This window comes from Equus caballus, chromosome 7 (genome assembly GCF_041296265.1).
Source record: "Equus caballus isolate H_3958 breed thoroughbred chromosome 7, TB-T2T, whole genome shotgun sequence".
NCBI lineage: Eukaryota > Metazoa > Chordata > Mammalia > Perissodactyla > Equidae > Equus > Equus caballus.
In genome coordinates this window covers 82407338-82427787 of record NC_091690.1, presented here as the reverse complement: position 1 = coordinate 82427787, position 20450 = coordinate 82407338, and the positions used below count along the sequence as shown (strand labels likewise).

General features: G+C 42.9%; 1 protein-coding gene across 1 annotated transcript in view; it reads right to left on the bottom strand.

Annotated features, from left to right (window-relative positions):
• Nucleotides 1-20174, bottom strand: part of LOC102149544 (uncharacterized) — a 70639-nt gene extending 50465 nt beyond the window's left edge. Inside the window, exons 1-4 of the mRNA XM_070275034.1 lie at nucleotides 19978-20174; nucleotides 19345-19430; nucleotides 18835-18918; nucleotides 17201-17399 (exon numbers count right to left, since the gene is read on the bottom strand). Of these exons, the coding sequence (XP_070131135.1) occupies nucleotides 17201-17399; nucleotides 18835-18918; nucleotides 19345-19430; nucleotides 19978-20174 (566 nt within the window). The remainder of the gene's footprint in view (nucleotides 1-17200; nucleotides 17400-18834; nucleotides 18919-19344; nucleotides 19431-19977) is intronic.
• Between the last annotated feature and the right edge of the window lie 276 nt (nucleotides 20175-20450).

The following is a 20450-nucleotide window of genomic DNA, read 5'->3' as shown; positions in this document are numbered from 1 at the left end:
GGAAGATTCAAAATAAAATGGATATGGGTAGGAAGGATTGATAACACCCAGGGCCAGGGAAGATGTCGGAGCACAGTGTCATCCCTGCTATGAGGAATGTCGATTGCATAAGTTTTCTGAAGGAGAATCTAGCCCTGTCTACAAAAGTTTGACCTACTTTAGAAATTTCCTCTTAGACAATTATGAGATACTTATGCAAAGAAGTGTGAATAGGATGCTCATTCGTGTATTAGTAAGAGTGAAAGATTGCAAATGACCTAAATGTCTCACGGTAGGAGGCTAGTCACATAAAGCATGGGAAATACATGGAACGCTGTGCAGCCGTAAAGAACAGGAGGTCAAGCCATATTTTTGAGTACAAATATATCTGTGATACGTTATTTATAAAAGGCAAAGTAAAACAGCATATACTGTATGAATCTGTTTTTATAAATGTATATTTGCAATACTGAAAGAGCTACCTAAATGTCACTAATGGATCTCTTTCTGTAACAAGCTACAATTGATTTTCACTTTCTTCTTTTTTCCTTCTGAATGCCTAACTCTTTTCTGTTTTCTTTTTTTTTAATTTATTTATTTTTATTTTTTTGCTGGCAAAGATTCACCCTGAGCTAACATCTATTGCCAATCTTCCTCTTTTTGATGAGGGAGATTCACCCTGAACTAACATCTGTGCCAATCTTCCTCTATTTTTTTTTTGATTGAGGTCATAACAGTTTATAACATTGTGAAATTTCAGTTGTACACTATTATTTGTCAGCCAACATATCAATTCGCCCCTTTATCTCTTGTGCCCACTCCCCGACCCCCTTTCCCCTTGGTAAGCACTACACTGTTCTCTTTGTCCATGTGTCAGTTTAACTTCCACATATGGGTGAAATCATATGGTGTTTGTCTTTCTCTGCCTGTCTTATTTCACTTAACATAATACCCTCAAGGTCCATCCATGTTGTTGCAAATGGGATGATTTTGTCTTTTTTATGGCTGAGTAGTATTCCATTGTATATATGTGTATATATACCACAGCTTCTTTATCCAATCATCATTCAGTGGGCACTTGGGTTGCTTCTACATCTTGGCTATTGTGAATAATGCTGCAATGAACATAGGAGTGGATAAGTCTCTTTGAATTGTTGATTTCAAGTTCTTTGGATAAATACTCAGGAGTGGGCTAGTTGAGCCATATGGTATTTCTATTTTTAATTTTTTGAAAAAATCTCCTTACTGTTTTCTGTAGTGGCTGCACCAGTTTGCATCCCCACCAGCATTGTGTGAGGGTTCCCTTTTCTCCACATCCTCTCCAACATTTGTTATTTTTTGTCTTGGTGATTATAGCCATTTTAACAGGTGTAAGGTGGTATCTTAGTGTAGTTTTGATTTGCATTTCCCTGATGATTAGCAATGTTGAACATCTTTTCATTTGCCTGTTGGCCATCTGTATATCTTTTTTGGAAAAATGTCTGTTCATATCCTCTGCCCATTTTTTGATCAGGTTTTTTGCTTTTTTGTTGTTAGTTGTGTGAGTTCTTTATATATTTTGGAGATTAACCCATTGTCAGATACATGATTTACAAATATTTTCTCCCAGTTGGTGGGTTGTCTTTCTGTTTTGATCCTGGTTTCCTTTGCCTTGCAGGAGCTCTTTAGTCTGATGAAGTCCCACTTGTTTATTTTTTCTTTTGTTTCCCTTGTCAGTAGACATGGTATTCGAAAAGAGCCTTTTAAGACTGATTTCAAAGAGTGTACTGCCTCCATTTTCTTCTAGGAGTCTTCTTTCTCTATTTTGTGTGTGAGTCACTGCCCCAGCATGGCTGCTGACAAGTGGTGTAGGTCTGCACCGAAGCAGAGCATGCCAAACTTAACCACTAGGCCACGGGGCCAGCCCCTCTTTTCTTTTTTTATAATAAACATATATCGTTAGTTTTTTTCTTTTTTTAAGATTGGCACCTGAGCTAACATCTGTTGCCAATATTTTTCTTCTTCTCCCTAAAGCCCCCCAGCATGTAGTTGTAAATTCTAGTTGTAGGTCCTTCTGGTTGTGCTATGTAGGACACTGCCTCAGCATGGCTTGATGAACAGTGCTAGATCCACGCTCAAGATCCAAACCGGCAAAACCCTGGGCCGCCGAAGCAGAGCACGTGAACTCAACCACTCAGCCATGGGGACAGCCCCCTCATGACTTTTTTAATTAGAAAAAGTAATAAAGCTATTTTTTTTTTGGTAGAAAATCACCACATTTGTTATCCTGGACTTGTGATGGCCCTTACATTGCACATTTCTCTGTTATTTCTTAAGTAATCTTTAATAAGAATAAAATGGAAATATTAAGGCATTACCTAGATCTGTTAACAACAAAGTGTCCCAGTACTTATTCCCTCAAATGGATGAACCAACCTCTTTCTCTACATAGTTTCAGAATGTTCTGGCAGTCTCATTAGTTCACCCTCTGGGTGCACTGAAAACTGCTCCTTTGTCGTAACTGGACTTTACTACTGTCAGCTGTGAAAGTGCTTGGCTTTGACGTAGACTGTCCTTAGAAACATAGATCACAGTTTGGATATCACAAAGATTTTGTTGCTCTTTTATAATGGGAAGACCTCCGATAGAAATGTGGGGAATGACTAGAGGAGGTAGGTTAAGAGAAATGGTTTTAGGGCAGAGAAATGGGGTCTGTTACTTTCCTCCTTGTGATGAAATGAACTGAACTCAACACAAGCAGTGTTATCATTTCTCAGTTCAGTCCCATGGAATGGATGTACATTATTTGGGGGAAGATCTTTTATTTATTTATTTTTTATCTATTTTTTTATTGATTGGTTTCTTAGCTTTTCCCACTGCAACCTTAGATGTCAGCTTTCTTGACTCTGCTTCTTTAATTACCATGGCTCCATCTGCTTTTCTTTCTTTCTTTCTTTCTTTTTTTTTGCTGAGGAAGATTTAACCCTGACCTAACATCTGTGCCAATCTTCCTCTATTTTGTATGTGGGTTGCCACCACAGCATGGCCACTGATGAGTGGTGTAGGTCTGTGTCCAGGAACCAAACCCAGGTTGCCAAAGCAGAGCACTCTGAACTTAACCACTAGGCCACGAGGCTGGCCCTGTTTCTTTTTTTTAAATTGAGGTATAATTGATATATACCCTTATGTTAGTTTCAAGTGTACAACATAGTGACTTGATATTTGTATACATTTTGATCATCACAATAAGTCATTAACATCATCAGCATATATAGTTTCAATTTTTTTTCTTGTGATGAGGACTTCTACTCTCTTGGCAACTTTTTACATATCCTTTTTTTTTTAAAGATTGCACCTGAGCTAACAACTGTTACCAATCTTCTTTTTTTTTTCTGCTTTTTTCTCCCCAAGTCCCCCAAGTACATAGTTGTATATTTTAGTTGTGGGTCCTTCTAGTTGTGGCATGTGGGATGCTGCCTCAGCATGGCCTGATGAGTGGTGCCATGTCCACGCCCAGGATTCGAACCGACGAAACCCTGGGCCGCCAAAGCCAAGCGCAAGAACTTAACCACTCGGCCACAGGGCCAGCCCCCACATATCCTTTCTTATATCATTTTTGTCTTCATAGCTACCTATTGGGGTAAATATTATCATTATCCCCATGTCACAGGTGGGGAAACTGAGGCATGAAGCAGCAAGAGGACCTGCTCCTGGTCACATGGGTTGAGAGTCAAATCTAAATCATCTGACCCCCATTTCCATATTCCTTCTGTGTCACCATAATTTCTTTGTTTTTCTTCTTTTTTCTATGTGCTAATTGACCCTTTGCAGCAGCGATCAGGAGGCCGTCTGTAAACTGTGGCCGTGGACACTGGACAGAATCAGAGTTCTGTCAAAAGAGTCGTTTAAAATGATTGTAACCAAAGAATCCCAAAAGCGAATCAACTATATGAAGCCCTGAGAAAAGACCATTTTTAAAGGTTGTTCAGCCTGGAATGTAGAGAAAAAGGAGTCAAGCAGCCAAAATGTGTCACTGTGTCCACAGCTGCTCTATTCGTAGGACAGCCGCTAGCCACATGGAGCTGCTGAGCACCTGAAATAAGGTTAATCCACACTGTGATGCTCTGTAAGTTTAGTATAAACACTGCAATTCAAAGACTCAGTATGAAATAAAAAAGAACATAAACTATCTCAATAATTTTAACATACATTATGTGTGGAAATGATATTTCGGATATGTTGAGTTAAATAAAATGCACTATTTGGATTAACTTCACCTGCTACCTTTTACTTTTTCAATGTGGCTACTAGAAAAATTAAAATTGCATATGTGGCTCATATTGTATTTCCATTGGACGGTGCTGGTCTAAATTATCGTCCAGAGGAAAGATCGTCAGCTCTTGCATAATTTGTCTAAACCAATTCATCCAGAATTCATATTCTCCAAATGTATCATATTTTACATCTGATAGAATGGTCTGCAACACTTCTGAAAAATTTGACCTTTTTTTCCCATTTGCCCTCTTTTGAGCACTCCCAGGATATTTTTAAGCCAATTTATCCAAGGCTACTTCTATCTCAGTGTTAGCTAACGCTAATCAGAAGGTGAGAATATTTGGAGAAAGTTAGACATATTCAGAAAAAAGGAAACTTACTCCCTGTGACTAAAGAAACAACATAGCCTTTCACACCTCTCCGCCAACCTCTTGTCTTTCTTTTCAATGAAGAGGAAAAAGACAGGTGCCGAGAATCAGAAGTGCAAATCAGGCCCCTCTTCTGGGTAAAACTGAAGCAAGCAATCAGATCCTCTCCATGGATTTCATACCAACGTAAATTCCAGATGAATTATAGAGATGTTTTCTAAACCATAGGAAAAACTAGAAGAATATTAAATGTATTATGTAGTTAACCACAGGGACAGGAGGATTCTTAAAGAAACAAAAAAGAAGGGGGAAAAAAGGATGGATAGGATATACAAATTTAAAACATTGACATAAAGTATAGAAACAAGAGACAAGAAAATAATTATAGCAAATATCACAAACATTAAACTTTTTAAAATATATAGATCTTAGACAAATTGACTTAAAAAATACTTTGACCCCCAAAAGTAAAAGGCCTGATTCAAAGAATCATTATATGATTATAACTAGCAAATAAGCTTATGAAAAAATATTTACTCTCCCTTGTAAATAAATGAATGCAAATTAAAACAAAAGAAAATTATCTATTCCACCTATCCAATTGGAAAGATATTATTGTGATTGTTGTTTTATTTGGTGCTGATGAGAATGTAAAATGGTAACTAACATATCTGATGGTTCTGAAAAGTTGTATAAGCCCTTTGAAAAACATTTGCTGTAAAAAGACTTTGATAAGATAATTCCACATCTGGGAATCTATCCTAAGGAAAAACAAAACACAAACAGAAAAATCCTTATGAGAAAAAATGCTTGTCGCAGAGTTATTTGTAATAGTAAAAAAACCTTAGTTTCCAAAACAATAAGGAAAGGCTTAAATAAAAGATGGTATGTCTCTGGAATGGAATATTACATAGTCAACAAAAATGCTTGCTCAGATTATGCACTAACACAGAAAATAGACTATGATATAGTATTTCATGAAAAACCAGAATTTCAAGTTGTATACACAGTATGATTATAACTACGTAAAAAATTGCTCATTTATGGAACCGGCCCCGTGGCTGAATAGTTAAGTTCACGCACTCCGCTTTGGGGGCCCAGGGTTTCACCGGTTCAGATGCTGGGCATGGACATGGCACCGTTCATTAGGCCACACTGAGGCAGCACCCCACATGCCACAACTAGAAGGACCCACAACTGAAAAAATATATAACTATATATTGGGGTATTTGAGGAGAAAAAGCAGAAAAAAAACTGTTCATTTAAAAAAAGATGAAAGTAGATGTGCATTATGTTTACCTTTCAGTAGTTGAACCATGAATTATATTTTTCTTCTCTCTGTTTTGGTGAACTGTATTTTATTGATACCCTGATGAAGGAGTATTACGGTAAGCCAAACAGTCTAAAGGAGTATTGTTGCAGACTCCCCAAAGACATCCATATCCTAATGCCCAGAACCTGTGAATATGTTCCCTCACACATTGAAAGGGACTTTTCAGATGTGATTAAATTAAGGACCGCAAGACTACAGAGCTTTTCCTGGATTATCTGGCCCAATGGAATCACAAGGGTCCTTCTAAGAGGAAGGGAGGAGGGTCAGAGAAAGAAGGGGGTGTGATGACAGAGCAGGGCTTGTAGTCAGAGACAGATTTGAAGATGCTACACTGCTGGCTTTAAAGATAGAGGAAGGGACGGGGAGCCAAAGAACGTGGGTGACCCTTGGAAACCGGAAAAGGCAAGAAAACAGATTTTCCCGGGGAGCCTCCAGAAGAAGCGCAGCCTTGCTGACATCTTGGTTTCAGGACCTCTGACCTCCAGAAATGAAGGTCATAAATTTGTGTTGTCTTAAGCCACTAAGTTGTAGTCATTATTTATAGCAGCGACAGGAAGCAAATACAAATCTATATCATTTTTACGATGGAAACAAACTTTATTCGGTTAAAACTGGCTTTATTTGGTTAAGAAAAGCTTTAAAAATAATGTGCGGCTTCATATTTGTAGTCCAGTGTTGCTACATCACTTAAATGTCACAAACTACAAAGTGCTATAGAGCTTAATATGTTTCTGATGAACACGTCCCATCTTTTCACTCTCCCTGTCAACACGGAAATGCCTCACCACAGAGCAATAAACACGGGATTTGGGGTAATTTGCTTAATAATGAAATCTAGTACACAAATGTCTGAGAAGCAGACGGCAAGCAGCAGGAAGGAGAAGCTGGGAAAAAAAGGATGCAGTTGATGAATCATAAATAAGACACCCCCTGAGTTGAGCAACCCCAGATTTACGCAAATTCAACACGGCAAGAAAATTTCCAAAAGACACATACTACCATTTTAAAGAAGTAGAAAAGTATAAGACGGTTAATGGGTGTGGAAATACAGAACGACTCTCATTATCTCCTCACTTGCTTCCAGCCTGTTTTCCCTCCAGTTGAGGCTCTTGTCCCGTTCCAGACTCCTGGTTTGGTTTCAAGTTGACAGTCCTGCTCCTGCTGCTTTGGTCTCAGTGTTTCAAGCCACCTGGAGTGTCTGGCTCCCAGCCTTCAGCACCCCCCAACATCCCTTCACACTCTAGTTTAGATTCACTAGACCCATTTTCTCCATTGAGTTCTGTTTCTGGTCTTAACTAGCTCACCTCTGAAGACCCAGCCTCCAGTCTTGGATCTAGGAGATGAAGGGGCAGGCGGCGTGGATGAGGAGGTGGACAACCTCACACCAGTGGGGAAAAATACCTTTGAAATAGGGGTAGAAGAGCAAGAAGGAAGGAGGGAGAGGGGGAGAAAGAGACAAAGGCAGAGACAAAGGGAGGAAGGCAAGGAAGGATGAAAGGAAGGCTAGAAGGAGGAAAGAAAGAAGCGGGAAAGGCAGGAGGGAAGGAAGGAAGAGGAGGGGGAGGAAGAGAGGAAGCAAGGCGAGAGAAAGAGAAGAGAAAAGGAAAAAGAGAGGACGGAACACTACATCATGAAACAGTCAACAGTCGCCGGAGAGGAAAATACTCGGAAAGCTGTGGGAACCATTCCATCATACAGGAAATGTTTTCACAAATCCTTATTTGAGGTAAACGGCTTATTAGCTGACTTGGCTTATGGATGAACTGGTTATAGCGAGTTGGCCTATTTTCCAAGCGTGCCCTAGCACACGCACAGATGTACACCATGTGGCAGGTTCGGCAAATTCTCAAAGTGGAGAAAGTGCCCCCAGCCATCCTAGCATGAAGACAGTCTGCTCAGATCCCCTCATTATCTGGTGCTATCTGCACTCCCCAAGCAGCTATCTCATTATAATTTGGCTTCCCACATAGATTTTCCTACCGGGAGAGGACAGGCTGACCTGTGAGCGGGAGTGTTCTGGTCCCATTGGCAGTTACCTTGAATGGAAATTAATAAAGCAGCATTCTCTTGGGATTTTGATTTGCATGTCCATTCTCCAGAATCTAAAAAATGTTACTGCACAAAAAAAAGTAATCTTAGTGTCTTAGTGACAGCAATTTGATGAAACCCACTTTACCCAGCAGTAACACGATGCAGGCATTTCTTGTGAGGGGGCAGTGGCGTGTCTCAGAACTCAAGGGCAGTTAACACAGGACCAGAAGCCAGAAGGCAATGGAGAGGGAAGCCTCTGCCCTCGCCCCTTGCTCTGCCCTCTCACTCCTGACACCCCCTCTTTCCCACACTCGAAGACACTCATTTCTGTTTTTCTCCTCACACTTGCTTCATTTTTCTCTCTCCACGGGTCAGCTTTCTCAGCTTTGCAGACACGCAGCTGAAGAAGGCTACTTCTCACCTGCCTCGGTGCCAGCAGCCAGACAGACAGCATCTGTGAGTCCCAACTCTAAACTCTCACAAAGGGAATCTGATTGGCCCAATTTGGGTCAGGCATCCAGCCGGATCAAATTCTCTATGACAGGTGGCGGGAGTGGGGAGCGGGAGGACAGGGTCAGGCCTAGCTTCACAAAATGGAGAACCATGCCCAGAAGGAGAAGGAATATTATGGACGGGGCAAGCATCCCCCAAAGGCCACAGGTCCACAAACTCTGCGAGTCAGCGGTGTTTCAGAATTCGGAATTTTTTATGTTCTAGAATACGGTCATGTACCTCACACAACATCACACCCCCAGCAGAGTCTAAAGCAGCTTCCCATAATCAAGTTCATCAATAGTTCTACGCTGAAAATATGAAGATTCATACAAAACAGGAAATAGGGATTATAAACATCTTCATGTGAGTTCAGGTTTTGCCTCCAAGAGAGTTATGAAAACGCTTTGGTTTTCAGAGCTTCTGGACTTCAAAGTTGCAGATGAAAGGTTTAGACTATAGTAATGTGGGGTTACAAAGCTGAGGACCGGACCATAATGGCATCAAGGCATATCCTCATTGAGGTTCCCTAGGTCCTTTCTCCTCCAAGTGTGGTCTCTGGACCAGCCCCACCAACTCACCTGGGAGCTTGTTAGTATTGCTGAGCCTCAGGCCCCGTCCCAGAAAGACCGCATTGGAATTGGCATTTTAAAAAGATACCCAGAGTCTTAATGCATTCGGGCAGCTATAACAAAATGCCATAGACTGGGTGGCTTATACACAACAGAACTTTATCTCTCACAGTTCTGGAGGCAGGGAAGGCCCAGATCAAGGCACCAGTAGATTTGGTGTCTGATGAGAGCCCGCTTCCTGGTTCATAGACGGCCGTCTTTCTTCTGTGTCCTCACATGCTGAAAGGGGTTAGGGAGCTCTATGGGGTCTCTTTCATAGGGACATTAATACCATTCATGAGGGCTCCACTCTCATGACCTAAGCAACTCCCAAAGGCATCACCTCCTAATACTATCGCCTTGCAGGGTAGGATTTCCACATGTGAATTTTGGGGGAACGCAAACATTCACTCCATAGCACCCAGGCATCTCGTATGGATGTTCAAATCTGAGGAGCCCTGCTCCGCGTGGCAGTCAGCCTCCCTGAGTCACCAGTCCTTGCATCCGTGCACATGAACCGCAACTCACTTAGATACAATCATCCGTTCCTATGTGTTTTTTGAAAACAACTCTATAGAAATATGTGTATCCATTTTTGAAATTATCACACCAGAATTTTTACAATAACAAAGAAGAAACCAGCTTAACTCCAAATCTGTGCCATCCCACTCACCACTCTGCTCAACGGATACATGGTCTCTCTCACTGCCACCCAGCATTGCTTAGTGAACACTTCTTCCTGCACTGGTGTTTAAGCTTGTACCTCAGGGTAGGGGCTCCTTGTTAGGAAACTGTATCTATCAGAGAATATTTGTATAATCCTTCATGAAAATGGATCATATATGACATAAAGCAGCTGGAGCTATAATTAAGAAATTATTCAATAAAGGGAACAAACGAGTGAAACACAGAGGAATAGCCAGAGCATTAGTTCCCTTGGCTGCTTGCACAGAGAACAGAATTTTCTAGAAAGGCATACAATACAGGGCCCATATCCCGAATGCTTTTGCAATATGGTAATAGCCTTTTGACTTAACATCTTTTACCTTGCAAGCTGTTGTTTCAGAATTCATAAGGGCAATAAGAAAGGAATAAATAGGATTTTCTCAAACAATAAATGTATTCGTTGAATTTACTTTTAGGTTCTTTGGGAGTAGAAGAAACCTCCAAAATTCCAAACAAAATTAAAAAGTTATGAACATAGAGGAGCCAGCCCAGTGGCGCAGCAGTTAAGACGGTTCGGATCCCGGGTGCGGACGTGGCACCGCTTGGCACGCCATGGTGTGGTAAGTGTCCCATGTATAAAGTAGAGGAGGATGGGCACTGATGTTAGCTCAGGGCCAGGCTTCCTCAGCAAAAAAGAGGAGGACTGGCAGTAGTTAGCTCAGGACTAATCTTCCTCAAGAAAAAAAAAAGTTATGAACATAGAAGTAGCTCTCAGACTATAACTCCTTCCTGCCTGCCAGAAGCAGCAAGAAGAAAATAACTAAAAGGTCAAAACAGTGATCTTGGCAGCTTTTAGGAAAATTCAGTCATGATGGAGAAACTGAGAATCTGCTAAAAGCAAGTGACTCTTGAGCAAACCACTCTGAATGAGTGGTAACTGAGCTGGCAACAACAATCAGAAGTATCCCGTTGGATGCTTCTCTACCCAGAGTTCCCCACTGTAGACTGTGTTTTTGCCCCACCACGAGGTCACGTCCGCATGGCTGCCCTCAAACCAGAGCCTCATTTGGTTCCTCAGGCTAACCCCCATGCCTCACATCTCCATTGGTCTTGTCACTCGAACGTCAATTAGCTCTCCTTCCACTTCTCGTCTGACCAGAACCCCCACCCCATTCCCACCCATTTCACTTGGGTCTCTGGGTGCCTGCAGCAAACTCCCACTCCTCAATCTCTAAAGAATGTTCCTCTGTTTTCTCCTTGAGCTAAAAATGATATCCTCCCTGTTATGGGTGGAATTTGTCCCCTCAAAAAGGTATGCTGAAGTCCTCATCCCCTGGACCTCAGAATGTGACCTTATTTGGAAATAGGGTCATTACAGATGGAGTTATTAAGACTAGGTCATACTGGAGTCAGCTGGCCCCTAATCCTACATGACGGTGCCCTTATAAGAAGACAGTCACGTGAAGACAGAGACACAGAGAACACCAGGCAACAGTGGAGGATTGGAGTGATGCATCTGCAAGCCAAGAATGCCGAGATGGCTGTCAAACCACCAGGAGCGGGGAGAGGCATGAAAGGATTCTCTCCTATGGGTTTCAGAGAGAGCATGGCCCTCCAGACACCTTGATTTCAGGATTCTAGCCTCTAGAACTGTGAGTCAATAAACTCCTGTTGTCTTAAACCACCCAGTTTGGTACAGTGTTTGTTATTTTACTGCAGAGAAGTTCCACGGCTTCCATTAGTCTTTCGAAGCAGTCTGTGACCCCATGAAGGGTAAGGATTAACGTTCTGGCAATTCTGAACTATTTTTAGTTTCCCATGCCTTTTTTAGGCTCATAACATTTCCTCTGCTGAGATTTCTTTTATAAATTCACTGTATTGAATGTCTACCATGTGCTAGGAATACCACAGCGGACAAGCCAAGAGGGCTTCTCTCAGCATATGGCATCTGGCCTTTGCTCATCCTTCAAGTCTTAACTCAGCCTCATTTCCTCCAGGAAGGCTAAGGTATGCCGTTCTTTTTTGACCCCTTAACACCTAGTACTTATCTCTGCCATTTTACAGCGAAAGTATCTGTTTACGTGTCTTCTTCCCCACTATGAGCAGCACATGAGCTCAAGCCAACTTGGTACTCCCAGAGCCTAACACAGCAACTATGTACAATAATGGTTCAATAAACATTTGTTGAACTGAAAAAAGAAAGAAAAAGTTCAAAACTTGTTTTTTCCCCTATGAAATGCTAACAATGATCCATTCCCTACTGATTTCACGAGACTGTTGGGAACGTTGCAACAGGTTAGAGACTATTGTAAGACTCTATTCAGAATCAAGAGGAATTACATAGTTAGGCAACTTATCCTCCTACTAAACTCAAAGATCGGCATCATGTGAGTAGCTGCAAAATGAGCCTTATCCTTGGGACCTGATATTGAAAAAGAATCCCCTGTTTTCTCATGATACAGACCCAGGAACAGAGTCTAGGATTCTGCAGTGTGTCCCTCCAGCTCTGCGGAGCAAGACCTTTGGAGACATGACCTCTACTTTCTCTTACTTCTCACCTGCTCCAGAAGCTTCATCCTCCACAGCAGGTGACAATGTTCTTTAAAGGCATAGTGCCATAATCTTTAAAACACAATCAAGGTGCTTTCCTTTCTGCATTTTCTTGTACTCTGTTTCTCCCCAGTGAGAACGGTACATCACCACAGGGAAGATTAGGATTCTTACATCTGGAATACAAAGAGAAAGCCTTCAAAATGGGTGGATGAAATCATTCAGTAGTAATGGCTGTGGGGAAAAAATGCACTTTGCTAAAGGCAAGCTTTTTGAGAGAAAAAAAGGAGAAAGAGAAATTGTTAAAATTCAAAGGGCAAACCCTTAAGGGAATAAGGCATGATGTTTGTCCATTACAAAAAAAAAAGTTAGCCAATGAACTAACAGAAAAAGAACTCAAGAACTCAATCCCATTCACAACCACAACGAAAAGAATAAAATACCTTGGGATAAATTTAACCAAGGAAGTGAAAGATTTATACAATGAAAACTACAAGACTTTCTTGAAAGAAATTGACGACGACATAAAGAGATAGAAAGACATTCCATGCACATGGATTGGAAGAATAAACATAGTTAAAATGTCCATACTACCTAAAGCAATCTACAGATTCAACGCTATCCCAATCAGAATCCCAAGGACATTCTTTACAGAAATTGAACAAAGAATCCTAAAATCCTAAAATTCATATGGGACTGCGAATTGCTAAAGCAATCCTGAGTAAGAAAAACAAAGCCGGCGGAATCACAATCCCCAATTTCAAAACATACTACAAAGCTACAGTGATCAAAACAGCATGGTACTGGTACAAAAACAGGTGCACAGATCAATGGAACAGAATTGAAAGCCCAGAGATAAAACCACACATCTATGGACAGCTAATCTTCGACAAAGGAGCGGAGGGCCTACATTGGAGAAAAGAAAGTCTCTTTAACAAATGTTGCTGGGAAAACTGGACAGCCACATGCAAAAGATTGAAAATTGACCATTCTTTTTCACCACACACCAAAATAAACTCAAAATGGATCAAAGACCTAAAGATTAGGCCTGAAACAATAAGTCTTCTAGAAGAGAATATCGGCAGCACACTCTTTGACATCAGTTTCAAAAGAATCTTTTCGGACACTATAACTCCTCAGTTGAGGGAAACAATAGACAGAATAAACAAATGGGATTTCATCAGACTAAAGAGCTTCTTCAAGGCAAGGGAAAACAGGACTGAAACAAAAAAACAGCCCACTAATTGGAAAAAAATATTTACAAGCCACTTATGCGACAAAGGGTTAATCTCCATAATATACAAAGAACTCACACAGCTTAACAACAAAAAAACAAAAAACCCGATCAAAAAATGGGCAGAGGACATGAACAGACATTTCTCCAAAGAAGATATAAGTATGGCCAATAGACACATGAAAAGATGTTCATCATTGCTAATCATCAGGGAAATGCAAATCAAAACTACACTAAGATATCACCTTACACCCGTTAGATTGGCAAAAATATCCAAAACCAAGAGTGACAAATGTTGGAGAGGTTGTGGAGAAAAAGGAACCCTCATACACTGTTGGTGGGAATGCAAACTAGTGCAGCCACTATGGAAAACATTATGGAGATTTCTCAAAAAGTTAAAAATAGAAATACCTTATGACCCAGCCATCCCACTACTGGGTATCTATCCTAAGAACCTGAAATCAGCAATCCCAAGAGTCCCTTGCACCACTATGTTCATCGAAGCATTATTTACAATAGCCAAGACATGGAACCAACCTAAATGCCCAGAAACTGATGATTGGATAAAGAAGATATGGTATATATACACCATGGAATACTACTCAGCCATAAAAAAAGGACAAAATTGTTCCATTCGCATCAACATGGATGGACCTCGAGGGTGTTATGTTAAGTGAAATAAGCCAGACAGAGAAAGACGAACTCTATATGACTCCACTCACAGGTGGAAGTTAACATATAGACAAGGAGAACTGATCAGTGGTTACCAGGGAAAAGGGGGGGTGGGGGGAGGGCACAAAGGGTGAAGGCGTATACCCACAACATGACTAACAATAATATACAACTGAAATCTCACAAGGTTGTAATCTATCGTAATCTTAATAAAAAAAAAAAGTTAAAACAAACAAACAAAAAAAGTTAGCATCCTACCAAAATTGATAACCAAATATAATCAAGCCTTTAAAATTAATTTCCAGCTTACAGAAGAAAAAAACCCAGACTATATGTAAAAAAAACTTAAATGACACCAGGAGGAAATGATCAGACAAATCAGAAAATGAGACATTGCACATGACAACTAGCCTGGCTCCTCAGATGCCAGTGTAAATATATTAAAAAATACATATAGTGGGGGGATTGTTTTAGAATAAGAAAGATTAAAAACCATAACATAAATGCAATGCATGAACTCTGGATCTTTGTTCTAAAGTGTTAATTAAAAAATTCACGTTGGGGACAATTGGAAAAATTTAAATATGTAATTTAAATGAGATGACAGTAAATTATTAATTTTCTTAGGTGTGAGAATGGTTATATTATGTAGAAGAAGGATCTTATTCTTAGGAGATGCATACAGGGTACTGAAGTGTTTAGGAATGAAGTCTACAATTTACTTTGAAGTGTTTCATATATAAAACTTTCTATTAAAGTAAATATGGCAAAATGTTAACAAGTTTAATTAAGATAAAGGGCACGCAAAAGTCACGGTTCTGTTCTTTCAACTTTTCTGTATGCTTGAAGATTTCTGTAATAAACAGTTGAAAAAACAGTGTGAAAAGAAAACAAATGAAGATCTAGACTCCCCAACCCCAAGGGGGAAGATCAAGGTGCCGTGGGTGAGAGGACAGGGCATGAGAAGGGAAGTCAGGTGGGCCTCCAGGACTGAGGATGAGTCAGCATCAGGAGACTGCCCCACCTGGCCCAAGCGAGCATGTCGCTGGGCAGTGCCAAGGTGCCACATGCCCAGAACTTGGCCAACACTTGTTGCCTGTACTGGTGAGCCCCTTTTGCTGCACTCCTTGTCCTCAAGTGAGGGCATCCCACCAGAAGTTGCCTCTGTAGCCGCCCACGGTCCAACAGGAACAATACCCACCCACACCTTGATATTTTCTTAGTCCAAGAGACCGACCTTACGAGAAAAATCCTATTTTCAATGGCTCAGGACATTCATAAGCCTCACCGAAGGGAGGATGGGGATCTGAATAGGTCCTACTCTCCAGAACCTACACTTGGGTAGGACTGAATGGAACCATTTCAAGATTTCTTCTGGGATCAAGAGTAGTTAAAACCAACCCACATGACATGGAGAAATAAACAAACACTCTTCTGAAGGAAACTAACACAGAATGGCTCAAAAAAAAATTTGTCACTTCTGAGCCAAATCCTTTTCGGTGCCCAGCGGTCTAGGACGCTGATAGATAAAGCAATGGAAAAAGTAGAAACTGCTGACAGTGCAACCGCTCAGAAGTGGAGGCGAATTTGACAAACTTATACACTGAAAAGTTGTATCCCATAGGTTTCAAGGCTCTCTTGCCTCCTGTTTTGTCAATGTCTTTTTGTTTTCTGAAAACGTGACTAAATCCAAAAAACAGACTACAATAAGGGCGATTTCATCTATTCTCAAAGTCCCTGAGTTTTATCAACGAGCCCAAAATAAGAGGTGTATGTCCCCTACATATTCACAATTTGTAGCTCTGCTTAAAACATTTTAAATTAAATCAAATTAATAAATTGGTAATCATCAGAATAAACCACATCATAATTGTGTTATTAACAAATCAAAACATATGTAACACGAAGGTTCCTGACCCACACCAGCCAACAGGTACAAGTAGGGTTGCATTCACATTAAGATCTGAATCCCATTGGCCCAGCCGCCGATCCGGTCAGCCAACAATTAGTCTCTTCCGATGTTCTTCCCCAGGACTTTCTAGGAGTCTTGGGGGCGGGAGGTGGGGGGGACTTACGCATAGGTATGAATCCGCTCAGGCCTCCCCATGCTGCTGACCTCTGTCCATGCAAACCAGAGCTGCTAATGTGCCCTCCGCCAGGCCTGAAATCTGGAATTCCTGCCTGCTTCTCATCATCACAGTGACTTAACCCGCCACTGTCACTGCACTGACTCAGCTAAGCAGGGTGGAGACCCTCTCTCTGACACCAGATTGCTGAGTCCCTGATGCCCACGATGGTGCCGCTCCGCTCAACGGTCACTGCCACGGGGAAGAGGACAATGGCCTCCTTCATCCCGCTGTAACTTCCCGCGGCAGGTTTGCTTTGAGTCCCAAAGCATTACAGAGTTTAGTCAAACAGGTCTACTTTTTACACCTGGCCCTTCCTCCCAGGTGCTCAGGGGTCTCGATGCTGCTCCCCACAGGTGCTCAGGCCCCACTGCTGGGTCTGACTCACCATGCCAGCCTACATTTTCCCTTTCAGGGAATTCTCCTTAAGGGACCCGACTGCCCTCCTGAAACCTGGCTTCAGTCAGAACCCCCCAAACTATCAGCTGCGATATTATGTGCCTGAAGCCCATTAGCGGACGACGTTTAAATGTTCTTTCTCAGGAGTTCTTCGATCCCCAGGTAAATCATCAGAGACAAACACTTGGGAGGAAGGCTATTGCCCAACAAACGGCACCTGCGAACGTTAACCGTAAGTATACAGCTGTCACTTTACAGTTACAAACAGCACAAACTGAAAAGTGGATATGTCCATTCAGCCTTTTCTTCCTAATTTACAATAGTTTCTGGGAGAAAAATCTTGGGTCTTTTTTTTTAATCTATTGCTTAAAATTTCTGGGAATTTTATCTCTCTGGAAAGCAGCAGACATGGACAAACCTTGAGGACATTATGCTGCATACAAAAAGTCAGACGCAGAAGGACAAGTATTGAAGATTCCACTTACATGGGGCACCTGGAGTAGTCACTCTCAGAGTCGGAAAGTAGAAAAGGGGTCGCCAGGGGCTGGAGGAATGGGAATGGGGAGCCATTGTTTGGTGAGAACAAAGGTTCAGTTTGGGAAAATGAAAAGAGTTCGGGAGATGGATGACGATGATGATCGCTGCACAACAATGTGAATAGACTTGTGACGCTGAACTGTACACCTAAAAATGGTGGAAATGATAAATTTTGTTATGTTGTGTATATTTTACCACAATAAAAAATAAGTGAACTTATAGACCACACTAAAAAAAAACGCAGATCCAAAGGTGTTGTGAACGGAGCGAAGGGGTGGGTCCAGCCTCAGGAAGCCAGAGTGAAGCGTTTGCCTGGGAGACTGAAGAAGCGCTACCCACAGACACGGCGAGGTGGAGTGTGAGGAAGGCTGAAGAGAGGAAAAACTGACTTTTCTTTTTTTTTTTCACATGGTGTATAGTAGTAATTACCACCCTCGGGAATGTAGCATTTTAGTTTTCAAAGCGCTTCCAGGAGTTTTGTAACTTGCTGTCATAACAAGCCTGGGAGGCGAAGGGTGACTCAGGGTTCAGACTCCAGGGCTACAGAGAGGGGGAAGCCGCTCCCGCCGGGACCCACATCCCATTTGCCAACAAGGAAACTGAAGCTCCCAGAGGTGAACTGGCTTGCCCAAAATCCTAGTTACTAACGAGCAAAGCAGAGACTTGACCCCCAGCCTCCTGACTCGCTTCCACAACCAAGTATGAATTAAAGCAGAATGAAACTGAAAAAGTCAAAAATAATTCCCTATTGCGTCAAAGAATGAAAGAATCCCTATTCAACATTAACACTCAAAAGACAAAAGAATATAATTTGGGGATATATTTTAAGCTTTAGAAAATCCTCCCACCCCCACCCCTGAGTAGGAAGGTGGGTAAAAACAGAATCTGGGGTGAGAAGTCATCTGACTCATCCATGATGTGGTGGAGAAGAATCCGTAAGCAAACACTGTGCATTTATTTCAAGTCCTGTGTCTCACTCGGCCAGCCTTGGCAGCCAGCCCACTGCAATTGCTTCAGGGGCCCTCCTTCGGAGATACGGTCAGAGCCCTATTTTAGGACGACAGAAGTGACCTAAAGCATGTGGCCATTAAGCTAGAATTTAAAAGGACAGACACACGCAAAGGGCAGATTAAGCCATCTGGCTCCCACGGTATGCAGGGGGTTAAGCAACCAGATGTGTGTTCTAAGACTCTCCTGACACAGCACAGCCTTATCCGCAGAGCATCATCTCTGTGTCCTGGCCTGTTCCAGGAAGCAGTCAGTGAAGTTGCCTGCAAGAGAAAGCACGTGGCTTCAGAGGTGAACCAGGGACATCCTCTGAGGTGCCAAGGATTTATCTGAGCAGCCAAACGTACACTGACAGACAGGCCTGTGTGTGCTGGAGAAGCCTGTTCCACGGCTCAGATGAACGATTCACGGCGGAATTCACCCACAAGGGGAAACGAGTTAATGACCAGGGCGTTTCACCTCCTGCCTAGATGCGTCATAAAATCAACTTGTAAAGCCTGGCTCTGAGAATACATTCGCTCACCCAAATGTGGTTCTGTGGGGCTAGGAAACATTTCAAAGAGGGAATACTCACAGAGGAGAAAGTTCTTAGGCTTCCTGTGAGCTCGGAACGGGGCCAGTGGCCTGAGCCTGACAGCTAGTCCAGGCGTGGTCAAATCTGTTAACAAGAAATCCAAAGCTGCCTGTAGCATCTGCTCCACATCTGGGACTGGGACTTATGACTCATCAGCCTCTCTCTCAGCCCTACATTCTCCTACAGGCCTGAGCATGCAGGCCCCACAGTGCCGAGGCCCCAGCACTCAAATCACCCGTGAGGATTTGGCCTTATCTCCAACAGTGCCTTCCCCGGCCCCATAGACTCATGCCGGCCCACCAGCTCCAGGCCGAGGGCAAACAGCCTAGACCATCTCAGCCCCCTAGGCTGGGACAGATTCCAGGTCTCCCAGACACTGGTGTCCATTCTGGCCCTTTAAATTTAGCAGGCCTGCATCCCACCATGCCCACTGGCCCACCAGAGTGAGCCACAGCAGCACCTGTTCCAGGCCAATCCTGTTTACCCCGGACATACTATTTTTGCTCTCACCTCCCTGGTTCTCAGATTCCTGGCTCCGTATCCCAGCTGCCGTAGCTGCTTCTGGCCGCTTCGCTTTGGTGACCCTTTGCACTTCCCTTTTTAGACCTCAGCTTCTCACATGTTTCTGACTCAACTTGCTTCTGCACTGCCGGCTTCCCACTTGGTCTCAGGTGAGGACCCATGATTCAGCCCCAGCCCCCGGGGTACCCCCTCAGCTAGGATCACCCCCAGGAAAGGCAGAGGGTGAGGATTTGTTCCCATGGTGCCTGTCCGCTTCTGACCCTCAGCCTTGCTTTGCCCTCCAGGCCCTGATCAGGGCCCCAACTTGGGTCCTGATCTCTGGAGTCCCCCTGTCACCTGGGACAGCTCTGGTCTGGGCTCAGCTTCTGATTTCATGCTGGCCTTGCTGGGGTTACACCAGGCCCATCCCCCATCTATCTCACTGAGATCAGAGTTGGGGAGGCTCCCAGGCCTCTGAGGGTGAGGGAATCTGAGAGAAGGCAACACTGCCTCAGGCGGAGCACTGACAGGGCACAGACGCTGGGGAGAGATTCTCATCTGTCTGGGAACATTTCTGTCTATGGATTTGGGGATTACTTATGAGGAGAGACCCATTGGGGCATCAGGAGGCAAGGCACTTGCCATCTCAGGCCCTCGTTCCCTATTCCTTTAAACTGCGTGTGTGGAGTAACGGGAAGGTATGTTGTTCCAGACGATATCTCAGACAACCTTTCAGTTCTAAGACTACGGAAGTTAACAGTGGCCCCATATGGTCCAGACCCTTTTCCTTGTCCGCCAGACTCCGCATCTGACTTTAGCAACATGTCTGTCATGGACATTCTCCCTCTAGCCCCTCCAGCAGTGAACAAATGAGTCCCCCAGGGTTCCCCAGCTCCCAATCTCTCCGTTCTCTCCACTCCAGAAACAAGGGCCAGAGCCAGCCCTTCTTTCTCTTTTCCAGCCCTCATCATCCCCTTCCCTGGAGGTCGGGGGACCTGAAGACGATCTTCCCCTAAAAGCTCAGCCGGCCACTCGTTTTTCATTTCCGTAAGCCCTACAGGTACCAGCTTTGCTTAATGAGTGTGCACTATGGTGGAATGGTGAGAGCAAGACTC